Source organism: Glandiceps talaboti, chromosome 2 (assembly GCF_964340395.1).
Source record: "Glandiceps talaboti chromosome 2, keGlaTala1.1, whole genome shotgun sequence".
In the NCBI taxonomy this organism is placed as follows: domain Eukaryota; kingdom Metazoa; phylum Hemichordata; class Enteropneusta; family Spengelidae; genus Glandiceps; species Glandiceps talaboti.
The window spans coordinates 15,900,581-15,928,457 of record NC_135550.1 but is presented as its reverse complement, the minus strand read 5'-3'; the positions used below and the strand labels follow the sequence as shown (position 1 = coordinate 15,928,457).

At 35.2% G+C, this 27,877-nt stretch overlaps 1 protein-coding gene across 1 annotated transcript in view; it reads left to right on the top strand.

The window, feature by feature from the left end:
* Nucleotides 1-2,101: 2,101 nt before the first annotated feature.
* LOC144452382 (uncharacterized) overlaps nt 2,102-27,877 on the top strand; it is a 28,698-nt gene continuing 2,922 nt past the window's right edge. The window contains exons 1-2 of the mRNA XM_078143478.1: nt 2,102-2,374; nt 25,885-26,110. Of these exons, the coding sequence (XP_077999604.1) occupies nt 2,148-2,374; nt 25,885-26,110 (453 nt within the window). The 5' untranslated portion in view covers nt 2,102-2,147. The remainder of the gene's footprint in view (nt 2,375-25,884; nt 26,111-27,877) is intronic.

Below are 27,877 nucleotides of genomic sequence, written 5' to 3'. Positions count from 1 at the left end.
GTACTGGGGCAGCTTAGCTAAGCTTGAGCGAAACATCTTAGCCAGAAGGACTTTTCTCGGATTAGTTTAGTATGCTTAGTAGCACAACACTTGGTACTTAATATTAATATAAATCTGTTCTCAGGAACGATCATATTTTAGAAAATGGGATAAGGGGTGGGGGGGGGTGTAACATTTCACTTTGACTCATTATAGTGTCCAAGTTTGCAATTTGTTTGGAATATGGCATCCCACTGGTTAAGGTCAGTGCTAGGGTTAGTAGGTCCATGTACCGAAATATCAGACCATGTCAATCAAATTTCTGTCGACACCCATATTGAATTGTCAGATGTGATGTGAGGAGAGAGATCACAGTTGATCTCATAGGAGTAAATCGGGAACAGTTGGGTAACACATTAGGGATAATATTGCAGAGATGTTGACCTCGGCCCGGACAATATATTGTGGATGTGTCCATTTAACGTTTCTGAGTTAATTGTCCGGCCACAGGTATTGCTTAATGCAATGCAGTGCAGTGCAGTGCCAATTCCATACAAATTCAATCAGGTGGTAGTAGTCGGAAATATCCAATACCTTTAAACTTTCGAGGTGGTTGCAGCGGTGGGATTAAGTCCTTTAAACCGCTAACTCTTTGACTGGTATTCTTTTCCATGTCTGACAGCATTCAATCCATGTTTCTTAACAAATACTTTAATAGGGAGGACGGTCATGTTTAAGAGAAAAAAAAGATCGCATTGTCGCATTTGGTTTTGTCGTAGTTTTTATCCTAAATGTATCCGTTGCCTGAATGTACATTTAATATAGACCATACACTTAACTTAATATATTTACCTACATGTTTGCAATTCGCCACATCATTGCCAAAACCATCCGTCTTGCATCTAAATGGTTTTAAGCGGTTTGTACAAAGGTGATCGTTTCTGTCCCTATTACCATTCAACTGGCGGAAACAGCAGAATCCCCAATGTGACTTTTCCGGCAGGTACGAAAACGCTACTGCCTTTTACAAAGCACACGAAGGACATGACAGGTTTTAGATATTATATCTATATACATTTTTAACATCAAGTTTGTGACTGTCCGTTAGTGTACGAGGACCCATCATATTGCTTAAAATGTGATTTTCTATACGCTATATTGCATTTCTACTTGACTGCTAAAGTCAAATTAATCTCCCTATTTGTGTAAAAGTCCTCGCCATTAATGATGTTATCCTTGTAGCCAATTTAATTCACATATGGTATGCGATGTATGTCACCTGTAATGGTGGTTTGCAATGTGTGCTCTAAATACACTCAATGGGGTCACTTGTCCCATTAAGACAGAACAAATATTAAACTCTGCAAGATTTGTTTCAGTTTAACAAACAATGATACAGACAAACAGTCGTAAACTGAGGACGAAAGCAAAGAGATAAATTGTCTGGAAGGTTACAAGGATATGCGCAATAATCCGCGAGAATATCGTGATTCGATGTGAACCATTACAAAGGCTTTTAGTGATATTTATGGTTTCTTTGGTGATTATATTCTAGATATTATTTTAGTTGGCCTTCTACATTCGAAAGCAATATGGACCCATCTCATTTAGGATAGATATTCTGTAAATTGGATTTTCTCATGTGACATCATCTTGTTACAATCGCGAAATTTGTATAGGATCGTATTTCTCCAACATAATAAATGAAAAATATAAAAAGATGGAAATTTACAACAAATTTGCTGCTTTTAACCTGAATGAATGGGAGCCTTTCTCAAAATTCAATATTGATAGTGAAAATCAATCTTGGTAACCATGACAACATCACCGGTCTAGAATAACCGGACGTTGTGAACATTCCCCATTAGTTAGTCGAAGCACAAGTTTGTATGGAATCCAAACATCAGGTGCGACCTTTGACCCTTCTTCAACCCGAATGTTAAATAGCCACAAATTGTCAGTCCGAATATGCCAGGTCATCCGAGACAATTTAACAGTTTTAACCTCGCCCTGTATTATTAAGGATGATGATGTCCTCGTTGCTCGCGGATAAACACTTTTGATTTTTAGCATTGTCCTAGGGGATCTTGTCAGCTCAGTATACTACTGCTGCCATAGTATATGCATCATTGTACGCACAGTGCGTGTATTTGTCGAGAAAACATCTCATGGTTTTGCATATTGTTACAAGGTCTCCTGCAAAATATTTCAAAATATACTGCCAGTTCACCATGGGCTGTACTAATTCTACATCGAAGTGTGTGTCACCAAAAAGGGAACCTAATTCAGAACCGACGAAACCGATTCTGACGGAGGACCAGAAGAAATTGCTTCTCAATACGTGGAAAATACTCCAAGAGGACATAGCTAAAGTTGGTGTGGTGATGTTTATCGGGTAAGTACGGAAGTTATCGCCTTAAAGTTCCGATCTCGATGTAATTTACTTCAATAAGCAGTCTAATTTTATTCATCAAAGCAGATTAAATGATTCTACATGTAGAATATTTATTTCATTTTCATATCAATGAATTACCAAGCAGGAATATATAAATAGGTGAAACCTGCCAATTAATAAAATATCTCGCAACCAATTGCTATCACAAAGCAAAATGCACTACACAATGTGACAAATGTAAGCAAAATTTGGTTTTCAAAATTAACAAATGTTAATGACATGATGTGGGAAGTATAAACGTCTCTAAAGACAGGTGTTGGATGGCGTTTGGCGTCAATGCGAGTGCTGAACTTGATTTTCGCACTTCTAACCAAATTGTGAAAACGTTTACACCTTCGATGATAACAGGTCCTTTATGTACTACTGTGATGATGCTAAGTTGATTAAAATTTACTTCTAATGTGATATCAACAGTGCTAGGTTTCCGATAGTATTTTACTGTGTTTACCATCATGTTGTTATATTGCATCGATCGTAGTGGTATAAGCTTAATGGTTACAATTTTTATCAAGGTTTACAGCATATAGACATGTCGTGTAGGGGGAGGGAGGAAAGGGGTTTATCATATTATTAAGCTTGTGCGACAATATACGATCGTCTCTTAGGAATACCGCGTTCCCTTTAATTATACATGCATTGAAGATTTTAGGACACGCATAGAAAACAGAAAAGTATTAACTTACATGCAATTGTTACCGTATGGCTTTGCTCTCAATTTACTCAGTTTCGGATGTTAATTCATATAGAAACAAACGTGCCAGTTTATATAAATCTGTCAAATATTGAAGTGACATTCAACGTTTGCTGAACTGCTAGCAATAAAGTATGTAATCTTAAATCCTAAAAATATCAGCTAGTCATTTTGTTTTTTATTAAGATAAGAATCCGATGCTGTTGAATGATTCGAAGTATGTCTGAAAGCTCTTGTTTAATACATTAACTTAGTGTTCTTTAGAAGATTTCTTGTTGTAAAGATAACTGTTTAGAGCACTGACAATTTAAGTACTTTTACCCTAAACGTCCACTAATAAGAATAACATGATTTCTTGTGTCAAACCTTTCTGGCATTGATTCAATATATTCTCTAAGTACGCCCAAGGCTTTCGTGTCATATCTATCTTTATTTGCTGTGCATATCTCAATCTTCCCATAACCTTGTGTGGCCGGCCACACATGTTACACAGACTCAAATTCTGCAAAGGGGCCTTGATAAGCGAAGCATATGATGGAGCAAATCAACACACCAGACCGTGTAAAATCTGACACATTTAAGCAATGATGTCTTCATGCCAAGCATTCATTATAATTGACAGAAATATCTGCTCATTGTCATGACGAGATGCATGAGGTGCTTGATAAAATACATCATACTTAAAATAAGACTCAGGAAGTCCTTGAGAACTGTAAACCAGGGATACAAAATAGCAACGGTTTAATTTATTAAGCTTTTAGGGGATAGAATGCAACATCCGGTGCTGGCTTAACCTGTGCCATATGTGTTAATGGGGTAAAACCAGTACAATAATCGATCGCTGGTTTTTATCTTAGATAGAGAAATAGTGACTGTTATCTTTCTCGCACACAGACAAATGAGGTAATAGTGTAAAAATAAGCTCTGCTTTAGTCAACAGGATTATGAGATAATGGATTAAATATTGATAATCTAAAATGAATTTAATTTCATATTTAATTTTTTTTCGGATTTCAGTTGGCGCTACAATGTATGTATTGCAGTTTGGACTTTTATTGCTCACTGACATACATTAAAACGAGTTATTGCAATCAGTTTACCTGAAATGATCATCAACAATAAAACAATTATATGACACTCAAAACAGCGATATTAAGTATGTGGCAGAATGTGCTTGATATGAATTTAAGTAAAACATGGGAAACTAATTTCTCGTAAATCAATCACTTTCATGTTCATGTTTGAATGTTCAGTGTCCTGAAATCACCCTTTTATGCCGGAAGATGTTTATCAAAAGTATAGCGAATGTCCTACATGGAAAGCTCTTTGATGGTTGTAGTTATTACATACTAAAAACTTGCAAACATACTGTTATTGTACCCAATACAATTGCAATATATACAAACCAGTGTGTGATATCAGAGGAGACAGGGAAATCTATCTATATGTCATTTTAACATTTTACATGTTCAGTGATCATTCACTCTTAAATCGCAAAATACCCATTAAAAGCGAACAAAGCTGGTGTTACGACGACACAGATCATTACAATTTTAATATACTTCCAAAACGGACGCATAAACGTATTGTTGTAAACTGATTCCATGTGTGCAAATTTATGAAAACAAACCGTTTGAGATATTGTATCAATAACAAATGACGACACAGTAAATTATTTTTTTATATTGCAAACAGACGTACATAAGTATTGTTGTAATAATAATAATAAATATTATAATTCACTTACACGTATGCAAATTTATGAAAATATCACGATAGATATATTGTTATTGAGTTGTTACTAACTTAGCAAACGTTTGAAATATAGGAAGATAAACATACATGTTATCTACCGTATTAATTTATAATTGAAATGGTACACGTCAGTAAACCTTGTATATCTGTCCGCGTGTCTGACCGTATGTATGTATGTATGTATGTATGTATGTATGTATGTATGTATGTATGTATGTATGCATGCATACATGTATGTATGTATGCATGTATGTATGTATGTATGTATGTATGTGCGTGCGTGTGTGCGTACGTACGTGTGTGTGTGTGCGTGCATGCATGCATGCATGCATGCATGCATGTATGTATGTATGTATGTATGCATGCATGTATGTATGTATGTATGTATGTGTATGTGTGTGTATGTATGTATGTATGTATGTATGTATGTATGTATGTATGTATGCATGTATGTATGTATGTATGTCTCAGTGAACGAGTATTATCATTGTGTAAATGAGTCTATCTCATCCCACACACTCCCTCTTTCTATTTGCCCTTCTGCCATTATGCCAACAAAACATGGTTCGTATGGTAGTACTTGTAATTTCCCCTAGTGAAACGACATAAATTCGTCGTACAGTTTAACACTCACTTGATGAGTCAATATCAATCATGGTCGAGGAAAGCAACGAAAGGTTCACGAGACCTAGGGCATGTGTCGAGTTCATAGTATGACACCGTGATAGAAGAAATACCAACTTGCCCTAATGACAGGACATGTAATGTGTTATCTGAAATATTTATTACAGATGTCTAAAATTAATCATCTCTGATTATTTACATAGTATGATGAAGAATGACTATTCTCTACACATATGTAATATTTTATACTATTGGGATCATGATTTGTGAGTCTTTCATACTAGAGTAAGACCAAACGACCGTAGGTAATAATGGACCCTACTGTGTATCTATCTAAAGACGTTTTTTTGTATGAGTAAATTTGACGGTATAAGCAGTGTATCATTATCACTTTTAAAAAAGAAAGCTGGTGTGACTGACAAAAACATTTTCTTGTAAAATCGTTTCTTTTCAACTAATAATTGGTAATTAAAAAGGATTGAAATTGAAATGTATTTCATACTAGAAAGAAAGTAAGTACAAATGGCTAGTAGAGAAGTAAAAGAAATAAATGTGATACAACGAAAATTCAATGCTGTGGGCGAAAGCGAGAAAAAAAATCAATGGAGTTTAGGGACTCGATTTCAAGAGCGTCCTTGCATCATTGTAATCAAAGCAGTTGCTGTTCGATGTATCCGTCTAACATAGTTAACAAAATGGGATTGTAAATAATTTAGTAACTCATTAATGACAACAATTGCGTGTTTCCGATAGCCCAACCGACCCCAGTTTAAGCCGCCGACCTTACAGATGTTTAAGACATTATAACAAAAAAGATAAGAAATTCTTTATCTTCTTGACCTTTATGCATTTATGTTTTCTTTCCTCAGTGATGCCTGTATATACTTCATCAAATTATCACAGAAGGGGTATTTTGACCCACATTTCGTTTGGTTTTGGTTCGAAGCATTATTTTTGAAAAATAAAAATAATTGAAAGATAAAATCAAATACAATACAATCCTGATATACCTACAGGCTACCATATTTTCTGAGGCCAGGTTATCGGAAACACGCAATTATACTTTTTTTTTATCGTAAATATAACAAGAGGAACAGAAGAACCAAAATCGGGATATTAGGAAATGATGACTTTATAACTACATGTAACCCTTAATATTGACTGATATTGTTATTTAAACCTAAACCTTTCAGGAGTACTTCCAGTGTTATTTTGTATTTTTTGTTTTAAACCAGGACCAATTGCATGTGTTTATTGTTCATTGATATACGCAATCCAATCATAATGTAGTTAATATGATAAATCTAAGATGGAACATATTTTTTAAAGATGTTTCGGAAACAACACTTTCATAAAATGAAGTTGATATTTTTAGTGTAAAAAAAACCCCGGTCAGCCTTATATCCATGGCATATTTACTATTTAACGAAGACCAATACTGTAAAAAGCCCGTCAGCTGAAATAAGAAGCGGGGGACAATCGATGACTACTGGTTCTGTAGATGACAAAATAATGAAAGTATGTATAAATACTTTTGGTAGGATTAGGTAAATTTACATTTGTAGTGCACGAAGGTTACTGTAAGAACGTCTCTTCAAGTTGACACTAGCACTATGTGTAGTGATTACAGAAATGTCACTCAACATACAGCTGGGTATAGTATCGTCAAAGTAAACATTTATATACACGTTCCCTGGGATCATGCAATTCCAATCCGATTTACGCATGATATCGATCACTCCATAGCAAAGGGTAGTTTATGAAAGTTATGGGATCATTCTATCTAGGGGACAAGTGATCCCAGAAACGTCAGTTATTAAACTGTACTTCTTTGGTGACGTTGCAAGTAGCGTGATTACCATATTGAAGATTCCGTAATCACGGAAATGGACCTCTTGGGTTTCTTGTGTACTCAAAATTGAACTCGAAGGATTGTTCCCCAGATATCTCACAATATATAGTCAAAAAGAAAAAAAATGCAATGATTATATATAGATTTGTACACCGGCGTGGGCGTTACTTGTCAAGCGACAGTGATTAATCGGGCGATCAGCCAATCAGGTGTCCGCAAACTTCCCGCTTCAAAATCCAGGGAGCTGAGAATATGAGAAATACCATCCGGGTAATGAAAAGTCCATACCCGGAGTATATTAGACAGACATGGTAATGAAAGTCAACATCCGGAGTATATTAGACAGACATTGACTCCCAACAGGAAGATGTTTGTATCGAAGTATCGAGTTTGTTATCAACCAGAAAGAGCTGTCAAAATGAATGATTGATGATGGCGAAAGCCCAACCAAATAAACGTCAATAGCTTGGTTAGTGTGTGTGAACCTTTCAGTAGCTAAGCATGTCTTGTCGAAAGCGACGTTTTGCTCAGTTTACATTTAAGAACATGGAGAGTACAGAGAGTATCCAACTTCATTGATGTATGTCTTCTAACTCGAATGTAAAAATATCCTCTGAGAAAATGCACAGTACAGCAGACACTGTATTTGAGAACTTGTAGTGTGAAGTGAGTGTCTAATTTTGTTAGCGGGTGTATGTGTATTAGCTAGAGTGTATACATAGCCCGGAAGATATGCAGACATGCACGATGGCTCAGACACTGTTATTATTATTATTGTTGTTGCGGTGGTATGATAGCAGTGTATGAGTTATCTCCGGAGTATATTGGAATTCGAACTCAATACACAACAAAGGAAATTAGCCGGTGTACAAAACAGATACAATCCGGCCAATATGCGCCTCGCTACCGCTCGACGCATATTGGTCGGATTGTATCTGTTACGTAACAATACTTGTGGGTATTGTACCACCTGTACTATGCAGGTCGAACAATCATACATTATTCATCTGGTATGTAATATTTTCTAAAATCTATCAAGTTTGTGTGTGACAAGAAAAGTAGTAGAGAAACGCATGAATTAACACCAAATATGACCGATGTACCGCATGAAGATGTTACCAATAGCTACTAGTACAGTGATGTAACCCAAATAACGACGGAAGCATAACAAATGCATGATACACAGATACATCACGATTCTAAGCTTAATACATGCAGTGTCAATGTGTACTAAATGTTTTATATACCTAACCTCAAACATGTTGCTTGAACAGCAAATATTACTTCCAATTCTAAGTCTGATGCCTGTAGGTGACGTATCGGTGAATATCAATGGGCATTCGCAACACGTATTTCTATCATACACCTCATCCCATCAAGGAAATGAGTCGGGACATTTGTTATCCAACGTCCAGGCATTTGAAAGTAAAATAGATTGAACTTAGTTTGTGATTTCGAACATTCCTCTCTCAATCAATCAGACTACGTATGAATCATAGTTATTTTGTATTACAACAGCAACAACAACAACAACAACAACAACAACAACAACAACAACAACAACAACAACAACAACAACAACAACAACAACAACATGTTTTGGGAATGGTGATACATTAATCTTATGATCCAGTTGATGAAGATTAATCTACAGGATAGTGAATCTATGCATACTCAAGAAATAAATGGGGAAATATATGGACTAGGTGGCTGTACTATCCGAAAGTGCTATAATTCGCCTGAATTCTCGTTCCCCAAAAAATCAACCTACAACTTACAATTCAAAAGACGCCAGGGGAGGGACAATGTATGGCTACTTAAAGCATTCGAACAACTTGAAAATACGTTTAAAGTTATGCTCTGAATAGAGATTGCGTATCTTTTAAGGTCAGAATGTGATTTCGTGTAGGTAATGCAATTATGCTTTCAGGTTGCCCGTAATTTCAAAGTACCAAGATATCTATTCATTTTTAAAGGAAATTACCCCGGGGTTGGTACAAATAAATATTTTTCTAAACACGTATTTCTATCATGGGTCTGTCTGTCTGTCTGTCTCTGAAAACCCACCGAATGTGATAACATTGACCCTTTCTTTAAACCTCATGATGCAGGAGGACGTATCTAAGTAAAAATCTTACAATATGACCATTCCTGATTGACGACTACACTTATAAGAAATTAATTTCGTTAGCTGAGGTAGCAGATGGGTAACGAGGCATCATATTGCTTATTCATTCCCGGAAGTAAAGCTTATGCACAGACGTACAAATTACTGCCTGGGGAAAATACTCTCAGATTGGTATCGTTTATATTGAAACGTTACGATCTTTTTTGACACCGAATATTTATCATTCCGAATATCTTTAAAAAGAAGAAGTAATTTATGTATAAGCCATGTACGAAGCCCGCGTACGAAGAAAAGGTAGGAACACAATGAAATACATTATACATTACCGCACGGATTGAAAAAAAGTAGCCCATACTGTTTTCCATATTTGGATCATTCCATAAAGAGGAGATGCGTGTATAGTTGATCAAGAGCACTCACACGTTTCTAGGTCAAAGTCAAACTTATGATTATTCGAATATCATTTTGACAGTTAAAACGTCCCATTAGTTGGTCGAATCAGATATGTGTTAGCGTACCGCATGAACAAAACATGACTGATGGCTTTCCTGATAGTTTCAGTATGAATAATATTGGAATGTGTTGTTTGCACTTGATTTATTTCTGCTATTAGAGTAGAAGTATAAACTCTCAATGGACACGTACAAATGTGCATGACAAAATCAGTCATGGACATTAATATTAACCAACGAAGTGGAAAAATTCTGTCACGATCGTATCGTCTTCGAGAATGTGAGTGCTGAGAATTTTTTTTTTATTTCTAGTGAATAGAAACATTATTGATTGAAAATGACCAAGTAAATGTGTAATGACGGGGGGACTACTGGATGGATACACAAATGTAAGCTCTATATGTCACTACACACAAAGTCACATTTGCCAAACCTTTACGCTACATGTAGGTCAGCTGACCATCATCTATATAATCACGGGTAGTATTAGACTAAGTACCACTTTTGACTGTATACAACAGCAGAAATATCAGCATGGATAAATGCAATCAAACGTGAAACTCTATTTCATACTAGTCACATTTACACAGCTTTGTACAGGATTTACCCCTGGTGGAAAGACGTGGAGAAAAATGTTCGTAGTCAAAGCTACCAAAGTCATGAAATCATGTTTCATCCACTCATAATCCCACAGCATGTAATTCCTAAAAAAGTATGCTCTTTTCAAAGTATTCCGCCAATCGATATGCAAACATAACTCTAGCGGAAGAATGTATACTATTGACAGCTCACGTAAGCAAATAGTTTGTTCACGAAATCAATCCAATCGATATATATTCATCTAAAAAAACCGCAGCGTCAGTCGATTGTACGTAGCAGAAAGATGTAGTCGACGATTAGACCACTTTAAACGCCGTCAGGATACTCAAACATCCATTGAAACCAAACTGCATTACTCGAGCGAAACCTCTGTTTTGTAGTTGTAAAGGTAATTTTGAAAACAAAATATTGACTTATTTTTATACGATGTTAAAGCAGCTCTACTCTTGTAATACTATTGGTAAGTATTGATCGTATAACAGCTTGACGCAACCGTAATGTAATTATCAAACTATTCGGTGGAAATCCGAATACTTTTTACGGTTTTTTTTTTTATTTTAGTAGGTCATTTATCTCAACTTAGGCGATGTTAAAGATCCACGAAACTTGATTAATTAACAAGATGAATTATATCACGTAGCACCCCTGGTGTGTAAATGTTGTGTTGGTTTAATACAATTTAGATAGTTTTCAGTTGTCTGCCACATGTTTGCTTAACGCAAAATTCGCCTCGGTGACCAATCTCCATGGAAAGCAAAATTCTAAAATAGTTCCACACTTCACCATTTATAAACTTGTTCCTATAAAAAGAAATTTGGAGGATAAACGTCTTGTTTTCAAGAAAATCGACGTTCTATTATTTTCTCATAGAGTTAACACAGTCGATGGTGGCCATACTGAATTCTAAAATGTATATTTAAAATATTTGCGTGGTGACCAAATATTTTCTTCCCTTAATTTGAACTGGGAGTGGGTTTGAGTTCTCTTGAATAAATTAACAAAAAATACTTTGAACAGTACAGGTTATTTTTATAGCCCTTATGTAAGCAAACATGCGGCTGAAAACTGACAACCATACTAACTTTATGAACTACTATATTATTTACAAACTGATGGCTACGGCATTGAAATCAAATGTTTCGTGGCTCATTTAACTTAGCCTAAGTGGAAGTAAATGGACCTGAACTATAGGAAAGAATAAAGTATTCAGACTTACACCGGATAGTGTGGCAGTAAAACTTAACGACGATTGGCGAAGTGCACGCCTTGCGTCGATGCGGCTCAGTCTGTAAATTGTAAATATACTAGTAAATCCACTCCACTGTGTATTTGGGTAATGACATAACGAAATTGTTTATCTATAGCATTTTGTAGATGCATCACAACTATATACACTATCACACTCTGCAAGCATTTCATCAAATTGATCATAAATCGTGAAACAAAAAACTACTAAGGACAGTACAATATTGTAACTTGGAACGGTAGATTGGAAACGAATGTGGCGTTTCGATCTGTCTACTACGGACCTTCATCACGCAATGATTCAGGTTAACGTTTATCTCTGAACTGGCGGAATATTAGTATGTATCTATATTGTACTGTCCCATTGATTCTTGGAACCTTGAACAATATATTCTCCAACAATTACTAAAATCAGATACATTTGATTCAGTAAGGTGAATGTTTATGTCAATACAATCGGGCATGTAATGTTTTGTTAACTACTATACGCTTATAGCTATGAAGGCACTAGTATAAGTCTGTTAACCTCGAGGGTCGCTAGTACTATCTATTTACACGAGGCTGAAGGAATATGAGGTCTGCTAGTACCCTCACTATAAGGCCGGGCAATAAGTATTTAATAACATATCACATTCTCTGACAAGTATTCTTTCCGCAGTCAAAGCAATTCACTATGCTCTAGTAATAATACCATATACTGCCCAGTGTATAAATGTTTAGGTCAGTAAGGGTCGATAGTCCATACCACGTGATATAATAGAAGCCAATCACTGATCTCTATATGAAAATGATGTATTATAAAATGACTTCTAAATATTGTACAACCTCAGATGTATTGAATCATCATCTGGGGGTAAACTTGTGTATCTAGCTGTACACATACAAGTGTAAACAATATAATGTATGGTACGGACTCTGATATGAGTGCCTCCATCGACCAGAATATCTTGCATTTGCATATTAAACATTAATTATTCACAGAAAAACCTTGACTTATATAACTATATACGGTATTACTCATTAAATATTCATTATTGAGACGAAGCCACACACTTCCGGTGTCAGCAATTACTATAAATTATTTAAAAACTAAAATGACATGTGATTCAAACTCAAGCGTTCGCTAAATGTCATTGCTCTACCCAAGGATAAAATGGACACATTCTCTTTTTTGTGCAAATATATGTGTTTGCCCGATGAAAAGAATGTCCCAGTTGCAGCCAGTACACAATTTTGAAAGGTGTGACCTTGACAGTAATAGGGTAACACATTTTTTGAAATATAGATCGATAACCGTGATATAATACCATGTGTGTATCAGACATGTATACTACAATAGAATAAAGGTCATCTGTCCATTACTGTAACAATAAATGAGATTTGCCTCTAGAACATTTACAACAGATTGTCAATTTCTCAGTAATACTCTTATCGATAGTTTAAAGATTGTCAACGTCTTTAGGGATGTCAGAATTACTTCAAGAGATCAGATGCTAGACAGCAACATTAATTACCTTTTTATTTTTTTCGAGGGTCAAGCCATGTTTCTCGAAGGACTAGAGAAATGGTTATGCATCAATTGGTTTGATACGCAACACGAATATTCCACAGATGTAAATGTCATAATGTAAGGAATATACACTTCCCTATGGCAAATATATCTCTTTTATATCTGGTTGAAAAAAAGAGGAAAAGGCAACCATTCTGCTCTTATCCGAGACATTATAAAGCTGGAGGGCTAGGCTGAAGCATAGATTAAATGTACATTCCGTCTTTACCGAACATTGCCAGTGTAAAGGAGGCACATATGTACTTCGTCTTCGACAATTTAACGTTTAAGTAGATAAGGTGGCGTTTCATGATAACCCAACGAACTAAGAGTAATAACAGAATAAGGCTGCCCGTCTCTGTATGTATGTATGTATGTATGTATGTATGTATGTATGTATGTATGTATGTATGTATGTATGTCTGTCTGTCTGTCTGTCTGTCTGTCTGTCTGTCTGTCTGTGACCAGAATGTTCCTATTTCTGTATGTACGTAATGCTACGTGTTGTTTTGTCCAAGTGCGTGCGAAAATATACATGACGTCATAACATGTAGTATGTTTACAACTTCGTTGGGTCTGGTTTATTTGAAATATTGGCATTCCTGCCCTTATCGTATTGATTTGAAAACAGGTTAGACACTTGTGTTATAAACACCACTCTTGTGATTCCTAAGAGAGAAAGGCACATTTCCTGATATGTTATTCGAACCCCATAAGAGTTCGGATGATTATCGCGTACATTGATAGTTTAGTCTTTACGAAAAACATCCCGATTAGGTCATTGCCTGTGATAAGCGTAAATCGTCTGGTACGTGATGTTGTCATACTGTCGGGAAATGCTTGACTAGATTTAATAAATGTTTACCATATATTTATTGATTTAGAAGTAAAATATACCAATTTCGACAAAAATGTCGACATTCTTGGTATTCACAATTTCGTCGAATTGTAGATAGTGGTTAACTACCAGGCAATAACCGGAGCTGCTGTAAAGTCGCATATTCGACCTAGCACTCAACGAAAGATGACCATCAAATGAATGAGATAGTTACACGTTTTCTATAAAAACTTGGCCATATCCATCATACATTACGATCTTAGAACTGATGCTTACATGATCATGTACAGAGGTTTCACAAGACGTGTCACAAAAATGCTTCACTTTCCGATGTCCACGTGGCTAATCATTCGCCTGTATCTGAATTATAACAGCAGACAGATAAACCCATTTATAGGAATAACGTAAATCATAAACAGTGGTGGGTAAACCGACTTCAAGGTAGTTCTCTTGTGCAAATAAGGATGACAATTCCATACTGTACTTTTTTTTGGACGCAATTGTTTTTCATACCCACCATAATGTAGATTCTTTAATCGACAGTCCTAGCTAATGTTACTACCTTACACTCACCTGAATAAAGCATGTACCAGCACAAGTAAATGTAATTAGTGGCCATCAATAGGAACTTGAAACACAGTTGAGAGGAAAATAGTTTTACTAATGCTGCTGATAAAGCAATCAATCGACAGCCTGACGTGTTGACGTCTAAACGTCATACCAAGCCTTTGTTATTATAGATTACACTAATCTCCGAATTGGATGTAATGAAACAATGACATTCGTCAGATAACATTAAATGGTATATTATAGGACGTAAAACTCATTACTGTTATTTCTCGTAGCCAGGGTGAAAGTAGACAGTCCGTGGTAATTGAGTGAAGCCTTAGCTGTTGAATTTTTTACTTTTCTGTATTTGGCCTACTAGAATGTAAAGTACTTAATGATTGGCAAGTGATGAATAACGGTTCACGTGGTAGTTTGATAATTATCAGTGAAATGTTTAGAATTCTCGGTATTCATGAAGCATTGCAGTATTATGTATGACTGACTTACTAGCATGTTTTATTTGCTTTGTTGTACCTTTACTCAGAGACACAGAATTGCACGTAATCCCGCTGATGAAAAATATAGGAATGTACACACGATTGAGGTTGAACCATTCTTTGCATCCTGATGACCATGTCGTCTCGTATTGTCCCATGAGTACAGTTAACAGAAGGCACAACTTCAATCATTATTACGAATTTGTCCATAAATCCCAATGTTGTCTGACCGTACATATTTATCTAACCGTCTGTCTGTCTGTCCGTCCGTCCGTCCGCCCATTTATTTATCATTCTTCATATAAAAATACGCACAAATTGCAAATATACAAGGAAAGAGGATAAATTAAAAGAATAACAAAAAAAATTGTTGAATTGTTTCTGTGTTTAAGTATGTCTGCCTTGGAAGTGGAAGATAATTATATTGCAGAGCTGTAATATCTAATATGCAATGATGCATCCAGATATACATACCTTTCACAAGGAATGAAGAGTAATAGATGATGATCTCCCAGGTAATACTGTAAATATGTTATTTTTAATTTAGACCAATTGTAAGTGTGTGGTTACGTTGGAGAAATGGGAAGTCGTTTATCATACCTACGTGCTACGCCATAATATTAACATTTTGATAATTAGAACATGAACTGGGTAATCTCAAAAGAATGACGTAAATATATCAAAGCTGCCATGTGAGGTCTTCGGGTAATTTACACATTGGTAGGAACATGCCCAGGAGATAAAGATTGATATAATCACTGAAAGTAGCGCTGATCTAAGAACAGCAAGGAACGTCAAACGCATTCCAAGTCGTATTATTTATTTATTTATTTATTTATTTATTTATTTATTTATTTATTTATTTATCACCGATAGCTCTCTACCGAGTGATTCTACATTATATACAGAACAGTTTTACTATGTTTTATACAATTTAACAAATCATCAAATGCAGTATTGGAAATTAGAATATAAACGCAAATTTGGCAGATACAAATATATATTTTTGAGGAAAAATACATGTAATCACATGGATAGAGAGAAGTTGAGAAATTACAACATGAAATTTACAAATACAAACATCGATTTTACCGTCAATTTTAAGAATACAAAATGTATAATTTATCCCATGAAAACACGGAGTTTAAGAATAAGAACGGGATTGTATGCATGAAAATGAGTGTCATTGAATATTGCAACACATGGCCTGCCATAACAGCTAGCTAAAGTATTTAAACATATCTTTCCTGTGAGTCCTTTTGTCAGCACCATTGGATGATTTATGCCGCCAGTACAATCACTCTTGTGCGACAATTACAAATTTAAGCATACTAGTAAAACTCGTTGATGACAAATCACTACCATGACACTTTTCACAAGAACGTCACAACAACCTGAACACGTTACTAGTCAACTGTGCGTTTAATATCCAAACTTTGTTACATATACATATTTATGGTATATTTGAATACCATACAATTTGTCATATGTATCTAACAATACTATAGTGCCCTTTAGATCAAAACAGTTATCAATGGTAATATGGTATTGGAATAATTGCCATGGTTATACAATTTATGGTTGTGATTATAGAGGATGTTTTGCTCCTTTCTTTATCGTATACTGCTTTGTTATTGTTGTTTGTAAATTAACAATATCAGTACATTGATAACCACCGTGTCTGTCCAGATAACGTAATGGTAGCATGATTTGTGTGACCAATGAATGTTAAAGTATTGAACCTCCAAAATGTACCAGATAGTTTTTTGAGTTCTGACATTGTGACTCATATTGTTAGTCAAATACATTCATGGTGAAATAACTCCCAGTTGCAAAACACTATGTAAGTTCTACCTATAGCAACTGTACTTGACCAATGCCGCGTGCAATGTTGAAATACTGCTTATCTCCTAAGATATCGCTGTGCTAGTGGCCGATTATTCACTGTGTGATTTATAACCAAACCCTTCATCACATTGTAATGGTCACGTGAAAACGGTTGTAATACTGCAGACAAAGAATAAACCCCGCAAATGAATGCAGAAACGCGTCAAAGGTATTTAAACATTGTTCCGCATTGTTTGTCGTCGTTCAGCCAAGGAAAATAAACGAGTGATCTAATGGACACTTGTCACTTCGAGTCGCTAGACGAGTAGTGACAACCCTTAGGTCACGAGTATTTTCCAGCTGAATGAAGGAACATGTCAGAGAATAACATAGTTATAGCATCGCCAGAAATATATTTTTAAGAAATCGGGAAAAGTAATGACAATGGCACAGCATATTCGGTGACGTAACACGCGCGTTGTCATGACGTAGTTAGAACGACCACAGTATATATTCCGTATGTTTTATTGAGCCTGACTCGTTCATGGTATAATAAACTTTGAAACACCCAGGATTTTTTATGTCAAGAGAATAATTGAAAGAGAATGTAGAAACACCGCTTAGCCTAATACACCAGATAGTAAGAGCAGACTCCTTTGATCCAGTTGCAACATGCAATTACTCTGAATAATTGAAAGCGTAAAATCAATTATTCATTTACCTTTAATATAGCATTCTTCATTCGGTACATTAGATAGCATGTCGCAACATTTGTCGGTAATACTCAAGTATTTCTTTTACGACATAGAAGACCCACAATATAAGCTTGCCAAGAAAAAACATTGTTAAGTATTTTGTTAGGCAGTTAGATATGACATATGTTGGGGTCATTGATCTTCTTCCTAGCAAGAGAATAACAATGAAATTGATGAAATACTTCGAAAGGGGATTTTAATCTATTGTATATTATAGTTTTTATAATTAGGCCAAATAATGACGGTAACTCGACCGACCCTAGTTTAAGATAAAATTGTGAGAATTAACTTCTATTTCCGAGTAGATTTTCTTGCCAGGGTATCTTTGTTCTATTCTGTATCAAAATGTCATCCCAGAGCTATCGAGTCTTTCAAAAATGTTAAATTTATATTACAGTCTGCATAATTTTGTTTGTGAACTTCACCTATAATTGTCCTCATTCAAACTCTTTTACACCTCGCCAAACTATCACCGGAGCAATTCGATTAACGGGTATCTTGTCTGATATTAGGTTCGAAGCAATGCCTCAAAAAATAAAAAAAAATAAAAATAGGGACAAAAATAAAATAAACATCCGAACTACGTACCTTATTTTCTGAAGCGTGTTATCGGAAACATCACTTTGTTTTGTCTGATCAAGATGTACATTTCTTTTAAATGAAGTGTAGAGTTTAAGAAACGAACGGTTAATCAAAATTGAAAATTGAATGTAACGCTTCATTTGTGAAAGGAAATGAATAAAGCATATGCATACACATGCTCGCAATATAATTTGAATTTTGTTATAATAAGGTAACTCATGTGCTATGAAGAATATCAATTATTTACGAGGAAAAAACACATCTAAATATTAAATCCAGAGTAATAAAGGTAATGGGCAAGGTTATATAGTTATAACTATGGCTAATAAAAATTATATCATCATAGCTATGCAATTCATTCTCTTTAAGGCCAATACTTTTGGAGCAAATAACGTAAAATATTTGAAACAACAACGTAGAAGCTTAAATATATTATTGTATGTACTGCAGAAACGAATAGGTTACATATATACCGTGTTTCTTATATGTTATTACACATACAAGCAACATACAGATATAGATATACGTTCACATAAAGTTCATCTCGCTGGTGTGCCAAAGTGAATAGTAAAAGTCTTATTAGTCAAAACAAAATATCTATTTTGCATTATGTGTACACTTCAGAAAACTTGTCAGTCTCTTTTCTTTATGTAATATGTCACACAAAAATCGTTGTGGGAGACCTATATTTAAAAAAACACACCATGCTATCTAATTTATTCTCCAAACCTACCTTGTTTCCATGATAACCATTTGCTAAGCTTTAATCACAACAAGGGTTAGTCTCAATGACTGTCATCCAGCCAATAAGTACATATGCGGGAAATCATCATACGTTATGCTATTTTCAAATTGATTAACTTGTCAATCCCTTGGTGAACGTGAAGAGTCGTTTGTAATTTTGTTAGAGGCATTTGAGTCATCAGTAAAGTACGCCTATTCAACTTCCTTGTCTTTGTCTGCATACTTTTGCCGCGAAGTACATGATTAACGACCTCAGTATGGGAGCGAGCATATTCGGAATGAAAGAATGAATAAATGGTTGATAGTGAGTGAGTGAGTGCGTGAGTGAATGAATGAATGAATGAATGAATGAATGAATGAATAGCGTATGTCAGCTCTGAGACAGCTTCGCTTTTTTGTATCTCGTTGAGTGCAGTCAAGTTTCTAGTGGTTAAGTATGCTCTATCTAGTAAGTAGAATACTGTGGGTACCTTTGAATGCTAGGTAAAGTTTACTGCCGTTGTTTGTGCGCCCTTGAAGGTCGTTCTAAGATATCACGGCATTATTATAGCTGAGTTAAATAGCTCAATAAGTTATTCCAAGTGTTCTATTATCCACACCTTATTGGATTTTATTTCAGACACCTGTTCACAGTATTTCAAGTATCCATTGATACTTTAAATACACACATACATTTCACGTTTGATATATGTAAAGCTATTATAATGGAGAAATTGTGTATTTCAAATATCATAAGGACCGTTGGATTGTTTATAAAAAAACAAAACCTTTGGTGCACTATGACAAAAAGCGCAATTTCTCTACATCGTATTAAACCCGATCCATGTCTACGAAAACGCAGGTTTCCTGTTTTCGCCGTTGAAGGTTTTCACTCGATGTAAATATGGTAATTTGAGTATGGTTAACTCACTGAAATGACAATAATCGGCGGAAATGACTATGTCTTACAAGGATTCGTGTGACGAATGGTGACGTTTTTCGAAAGCCATATCAATGACAACAAGTCGTGGTAAGTGTAATGAAGGTGAACTGACAATGCGTCACTGTAGCGTTTCTCTACGTTAACGAAGCCATCTTTTAGTCACGAAGAATTATCAAACTGTTCACATCGATATCCCACCAAATGCATGCATATAAAAGACTGCAGAAGCACCACAGTCAGACAGGGGTGGAGCATTATGTAGACGTCAAATCGACCAAAGGTAATACGTACTAGCATAAGTACAAGTACACAATCGATACCTGTCTCTTGATTTGTAGACTGCAATAAGTTTTAGGATTATGTAGTAAAATGTAAATCTTCAAAGCTAAGCTTTACTCTGAACAGGCAGCAGAGAAATCCAACCGTCACTGTATTTGTCGAGTAGATGATAAGAAACAACACTAAACCCCTGATACCATTTCGAAGCACAACTGATACACACTGGTTTCCTTAAATATGTAAATCGTGTCAGTAAGTAAACTATTAAAGGAAGGATTTTTTTTATTAATTGACTGCATTAAAACATCTAGGTGATCATGTACCTATTCCTGGTAACTGGGCATCCCGGTAAAGAAATATATAATACTGTGCGATTTTGAAAACGGGCCACCTATGTAGCTCATTATTGCACCTTCAAATCATCAGCATTCATCCGTGTAAGCTTCACTGGACCTAAACGCTAGTGTATATGAAAAGGCGGGTGAATGCTCGAAGTAAAATTAATTGATTATAGTTCGTAATAATACGAATATTAATTCCCCTGAGCTTTGGACAGTTCCGACGGATAGTGAGAGTATCGATCATTTACTATAAAACCGTCCACGCACACTCACTGCCCATTCCGGTGTGTTCGTTTTTTTCTTCGCCGACAGCTATAAATGTTCATCATCGAAAAAGGTTACCCTTTTCCGTCCTCTACAGAGTATACCACACATGTTTACGATACCGTTGAAGCGTGCAGTTTCGACAAAAAAAGGAAACTCGAGAAAACTTCATCTTGTTTTACCCTAGGCACGATATTTATATTCATATATGGACCTTTACTTTTAAAGGTAGATATTCACATGGAAAGGTTACTGTAGGTCAAAATGTGACCTCAGTGATCCCACAAAGCTGTGTTAAACATAACCTCCGGCACAGGTTATATAAATCTATCATAATGTATATTTTATGAAAACGGTCTGTTGTCTCATAAATTAAATTATAATTAATTCATAATTTTTTTTTACATTCTTGCCAATAAATCGAAGTAGAAACTGCTGTCTCTTATATTTGATTAATTCCCGTTATAGCATTCCATAGTACTGAAATATTGTACTGTGCTTTATTTTAAATTACATTCCTTGCTTCTCAACATAACCGGAATCCTCTTTTAGGGTAACGATTTTCAAGTTTGTGCTCGTACACCTTTTTGCTGCGTCAGAGGCTATATAAAATTCCTGTAAAGAAAGCTTAAACATTTGTGTAGAGTAGTGTTCTGAGATGATAAGACGACAGCTTAACTGCAATGTGTTCCATTGCATACTAAATAATAGTGTGTTTTTTCAAAGTATACTGAATAGAAAATGTCAAGCCCTATCCCAGTACTTATAGAGGACATATAGAGAAATGCCCATCTACATTGTGTACAACTGACCACAATAAATAATTTAAACATCGAAGAGAAACAAGATCATTCTGGAATGAAATGTTGGGTACTTATTTTCGATTTCTAATTTATAAAACAATTTCATCGTGCTCCCTACTTGAAAAATCACTGTGAAACAAAATATTCCAAGTCTGTGTTTGTAACTCAATACATTGCAAAAAGCTAACAATTTATTGAGTTGCAGAAAAAGACCAAGTTCAGTTCAGTTCAGTTCATTAAGGGACAAAATATCAGCAAATAATAAAAGTCTCTCAAATCCTGTTAGTCGTCCAAAAATGCTGATCTATATTGTTCTTGAAGTCATTTGTGTCCTTTGACATGATTACATGGTTCGGCAAATTTATGACGCGAACAGGGAATGAATATTTTCGAATATCTAGTTTTGCAGGTGGCTTCTGAAGTTTATAGTTGTGACCTCGGGTTGCTGTGTACATATATACTCCTTGTCATGGTAACTGAGCAGTTGCAAGTTGTCAATGATATTCAACATTTTGTAGACCTCAATCATGTCCCCTCTGATGTGCCGGGTCTTCCAGTGTTGTAAGATCAAGCATATCAAGTCTTTCAGTTTAAGTTCTGTTACTATCTTAGTAATACGTCGCTGAACCTTCTCGAGGGAAGCAATGTCTTTCTTCAACCAAGGAGCCTGATATCCATATTCTACATGTAAATGTGGTCTCACAAATTGTTTATATAGGCGTGCAATCACATCATTGGTGCGAAGTGTGAAGCTTCTCTAAATCATTCCTATGATCCTGGTTGCCTTTAGAACAGCTTCAGAACACTGTTCACTTTGGTTTAAAATTACTGTGTATGATGACACCGATGTCCTTTTCTTCTTCAACTTCTGCAAGTGTAGTTTCATTCATACAGTATTCATAGTTGGGGTTACTTATACCTCCATCCAACTCGGCATATGTTGATTAACATTGAAGTTTCAAGTAGGAAACCATGATAAAATTGTTTTATAAATTAAAAATCAAAAATAAATACCAAAACCAAACACTATGACATATAGATTACAGCACAAAGTATAGGCAACTAGCTTAGAACAACATGGCGAATGCGGAATATTACTAAGCAGCCTTGGGTAGTGACAGTTAATCGAATTAGATGTATTTTACACATTCCTACGAATGTTATAGCCTGTGGCTACATAGACGTTATTCCCCCAGTATTTTTCTTCGTTCAGCCAATGAAAGAACGAGTCTCCTAAGGGGTCTTGATCACTACGGATCGCTAGACGAATAGTGACAATCCTTAGGTCCCGATATTTTTCCGGTTGCAATGAATGGGGAAAATATAAATACGTTTTTGGCCCTTATTTCGAATACAGCAGAACCAGTGACGTAGACACGCGTTGTCATGACGTAGAGCGACCAGAGTATATATTCCATATTTTTTTTTATTTAACTGTCTATATTGTAAATGTATATGATCTATAAACTACACACATTTCTAAGAACTGAGAGGAGAAAAACACTCATAGATTATTTAAAAGCAGTAGTAAACGATCCACTCTTTACGCATGTCATCAGCCTCTCCATGCAGTGTGTATTGAATATAAATTTTGTAACAATTATCAATGTGCACGATTTAATAATTAAGTATGTAAACCTAAGGGATATTGTATAACCAAAACATGATGACGCCGGTTTCAAATAACATGCATGTAACGTCTGACTAATGTAATCCCTACCCATACTAACAGTTTAAAATATGCATGCCTTTTGAGTAATATGATCAATCATCAAAAGATATTTTTTTGTAAATATCATTGACAATGTACATAAGAAATGCATGCCTGATATACCTTTGTTTCTCAATATATGTGAAAGGAGGAGATTCTGATGACCTGATATTGTCCAGAGAAAAACTAAGCAACTTATTTATGATACAGATGATAAACAATTCATGTCTGTCAGCGTTATGTATGCACGGAGCATATACATAAGAGTGAGGGTTGCCTGCCAAACGATAAGGGAAATCAACACCGGAAGGTATACACAGTTGTTCAAACATTTGGTTGGCATTGACAACATCAACATCTGTCGTCTGCGAGGGGAAGCATATTTGTGTAATGATGAATAACTCTACTGTTTCTGTAGATTCTTCAGTACCTGTCTGGTATGCAGAAATCTGACTAAGACATGCTTCGTTGCCAACGTATACACAACTTCCCAATACTGAAGTGTATATACTATTACAGGTGTTATGTGATATGATTCAATTTTTGTTTGTATCATTTACCAAGCATACTCCTGTTTCTATCTGAAGTACTTTTATATTCTTGACACTTGACACTACGTGGTCTCTATCACTGTAGATTTGATTTGGCTGTGATATTTTGACAGGACACTTTGTTGGTTACCATGGCAACAATGTAATCGAAGCTTCTTCTTAGGAGGTGCAGTCGTGTATTTTTCATGTCAATATGAAGCTATGCTTGGTGAAAGATATATATAATTTAAATGTAAAAGTTTTTAAAAGAGTTACCATGCCAACTAAGTAGCCATTTGTACATGATGTAATTTAACTGATACCTCAGACAACTATGGAATCGGTATATCGAAGTTGAACTATGCCATGAATGGTGAGATGTAATGTCAGTTGGTAATTGCAATCATGATCGACTAGTTGATTTATATTACATATTCTAATATAATATAATGTGTTGCTTATTTTGTATAAGTTAAGTCAAGTTAGTATAATAACAATTGCGGTGTATTACAAATTTTGTCGATATCATTTACTACAAATTACTTGTCCTCACTCCCCATACTAATCACTCTTTGAATTATAAGCTTTGTATGCAGTGTATAGCATGCCGTACAAAACCATTTTGGTAACAATATGGAATATGTTTAGTTTGCTTAGAAAACGTTACTTGATGAATATTAATCAATTTACATGGTAATTTAGAATTATAAGTCTTTGGGATTCCGTAATTACATTATATATATATAAATATATATATATAAAAAGTAATTACATTATATATATATATAAATATATATATATTAAAAGTAATTATGTGGCTTTCTTGACACGCATTTTTCCCCATTCGGATCTTCAAGTCATGATTATGTTATAACTAAGAGAGCACAAGGATCAGCACACGTAGAGAAAGACAAATTTAAGTGATATTATTGGGAATAAAACTTGAACATAGAATGTACATCGTGGTAGTTCTGGGTTCGGATTCACGGCCTCGTGCAATGCGGGAGCCAGGTGAGAAATATGTTCACAGGTACGAGGCCCAAGACTAAATGTCGAAATCTCTATAAAGAAAATTAGTTGAAAATCACAACCCGACGCCTTGGTAGTAATAATAATTAAAGTACAATATGTTATACATAATAAATGAGCGTCCTCGAACATGAACAGAGAGCGCTAAATCTTGAATCACGTCTCTAGATAGACATACGATATAGTATCTATTGTCTTACACCTATGTGAACTTCTGCAATAAAGATATTCATGTCATTAACTAGGTGTTTGACGACATGTAAATATCGCATCATGTTGAACTCCAGGACCCTTTATTCGGCGTTAATTTTGTTTCTATCACACATTCAAACACAGCATTTAAAATTTAATGACAATTGCTTTTCGAATAAATCGTCTTGTCTGCAATGTTTGGAAATCCTGCCTATAGTTTCATAAATATACCTATGTTTTCTGAAACGAAGAATAAGGTTAAGTACTCCTTATTAGACCCTCCATTTCAATGATATATTCAGTTATTATATAATTAGACTTTACTTAAAATTTAAGGGGTTACACACATAGTGACACTATAATTTGCATCTTCCAGTTCCAGTAATTATAAGTTTCGAGTGTTTTATCATTTGTTATGCAAGATTCCTATAAAATTGCCTCTCCAGATAGGTTTTGCAGCATTTACATATTAATGGGTGGATATGTATGGGAGGTAAGGGTGTATTCGGATCAGGAATCATTCCAAACAAACTCAATAACCAGTATTTATTCTAACGGAGTTACTCTTATTATTTTTGTTGTACAAGATATGTACTAATTACAGGTTATTTATTACTGCAAAAGATCCTGAGACCAAAATGAACCCCTGGAATTCTGCATAAACATAACATTGTTGTTTTGTTCCCTGCAGAGTTTTTGAAAATCACCCGGAATGCAAAGACACATTCCTGCCATTCAAAGAACTGGAAAGAGATGACTTGCGATGGAGTACAGAGCTAAAAGCTCATGGTCTTCGAGTCATGGGTATTGTGGAAAGAGTCATTGCAAGACTTTACCACGATGACAAAATAGACGACCTTTTTAAGGATCTGGCTGCGAAGCACGTGAAGTATGGTGCAAACTCGGCATTAGTTGAGGTGAGTCTGTAGTAATCGTTGTTGAATCGTAGTTATCATAAACGTCGTTTATCACCTTACACTTATGAACAAGCACGCATACGCGAAATGAGAGTATAGCTAATGAAACGAATAGATGAATGTTTGTAAACACATGTACAAAGGTTACAATTATTGAATCGATCTACCAATAAATCAAACCAGATACATACTAAATGCCTCTCACAAGCGTGATTATAGCAAAAACCGTGGTATAATGTGTTAGAGCTATTCAAAATGCCGTTGAATTAGGTCAACTTCCCACACACTATTAGTCTTAGATATCACAAAAAACCACTCTCTTCAACTAATGAATGCATAATCAGGAAGTGCTAATAATATTGGAGTGGGCACGATTAGACAAAGGGCAAAGTACTATGGATTGATACGATTTCAGTGTAAACAGGATGACTCGACACATTTCGACACGAATCATTTTGGAAATGTGGTTGTATTTAACTAAATAGTTCATGGATTTTGTCCTGAATTTAGTCAGCCCTTGCGATAGGAGTAACAAAGGTGTGTATATAATTTCTGCACGATCCGCCATTTTACCTTTGAGTTATAAGCTCAGCGTATATATACACATGGATACACACAGACATACACATACACATATACCCAATGACACACGTACACAGACAGACACACACACATACATACATACATACATACATACATACATACATACATACATACATACATAACAAACTTCCTCTACAATACCTCTCTGTATATGAGAAGTAAAAAAGAAAGAACACAACAACAACCATTGGTATATTTGCATGAAGACCCTATAACAGTAAGAAAGGGCGGACATGTTGTAGCGGATACTACGCTACATTGTACACAGAGAATCACGGCTTAAAAATCTTGAATACAGTTCTGGGATTCCTGAGCAAATGCAAAACCCGTGAAAACTAATGATAATCACCAGGTGCAGTTCAAGTACGAACTTTTGTATTCATGTGACAAATGTGATTGTAGTGGACAATCGAATCAATTAGTCGACTAAACGTAACCTTGCTATGTCTCCTACATCTTTTATTCATTCAATGTTTTCAAAGGTTGCATCAGTAGAGATTGGTGGAGTACCAAGGGTTGTGTCTAGGACGACATGCCCGTATACCCGTAGTATGTTATGAAAATTACTCGTGCTCAGAATAGATATTTACTTTTTTGTGACATGTATGCAATGTTAATCGAAGATATCTAATCAACCATATGAAATTACGACATGAAACATTATATCTCAGACAGCCTATTGCATTAATGACGGTAGTATCATTTTCCACATTATGTGATCCAAACAAAATGACTATTTTGTCCGAACGTCATTATGACGTGCAGTTTACGGTTTCATATTGCATTGTCTATTGGTACATTTTCATTTCCATATGGGATTGTCATAGTTAAAGGGGCACAAGCTTGGTTTATACATGTTTAGACGTAGTTTTTGCTGCTTTTACTATTTATTACTATTTATTGATGAAGCCCACTTTATATATATATATATATATATATATATATATATATATATATATATATATATATATATATATATATATATATATATATATATATATATATATATATATATATATAGACACACATCTGCACACTGTGGCTAACATGTTACCATTATTACAGTTCACCATAACAAGTAATTTTGGACATTGTATCAATAACTTGTTAACTCTTTTTCCAGATCAAACTTTCAATGAGCCTAATGTTATAATACATTGATGT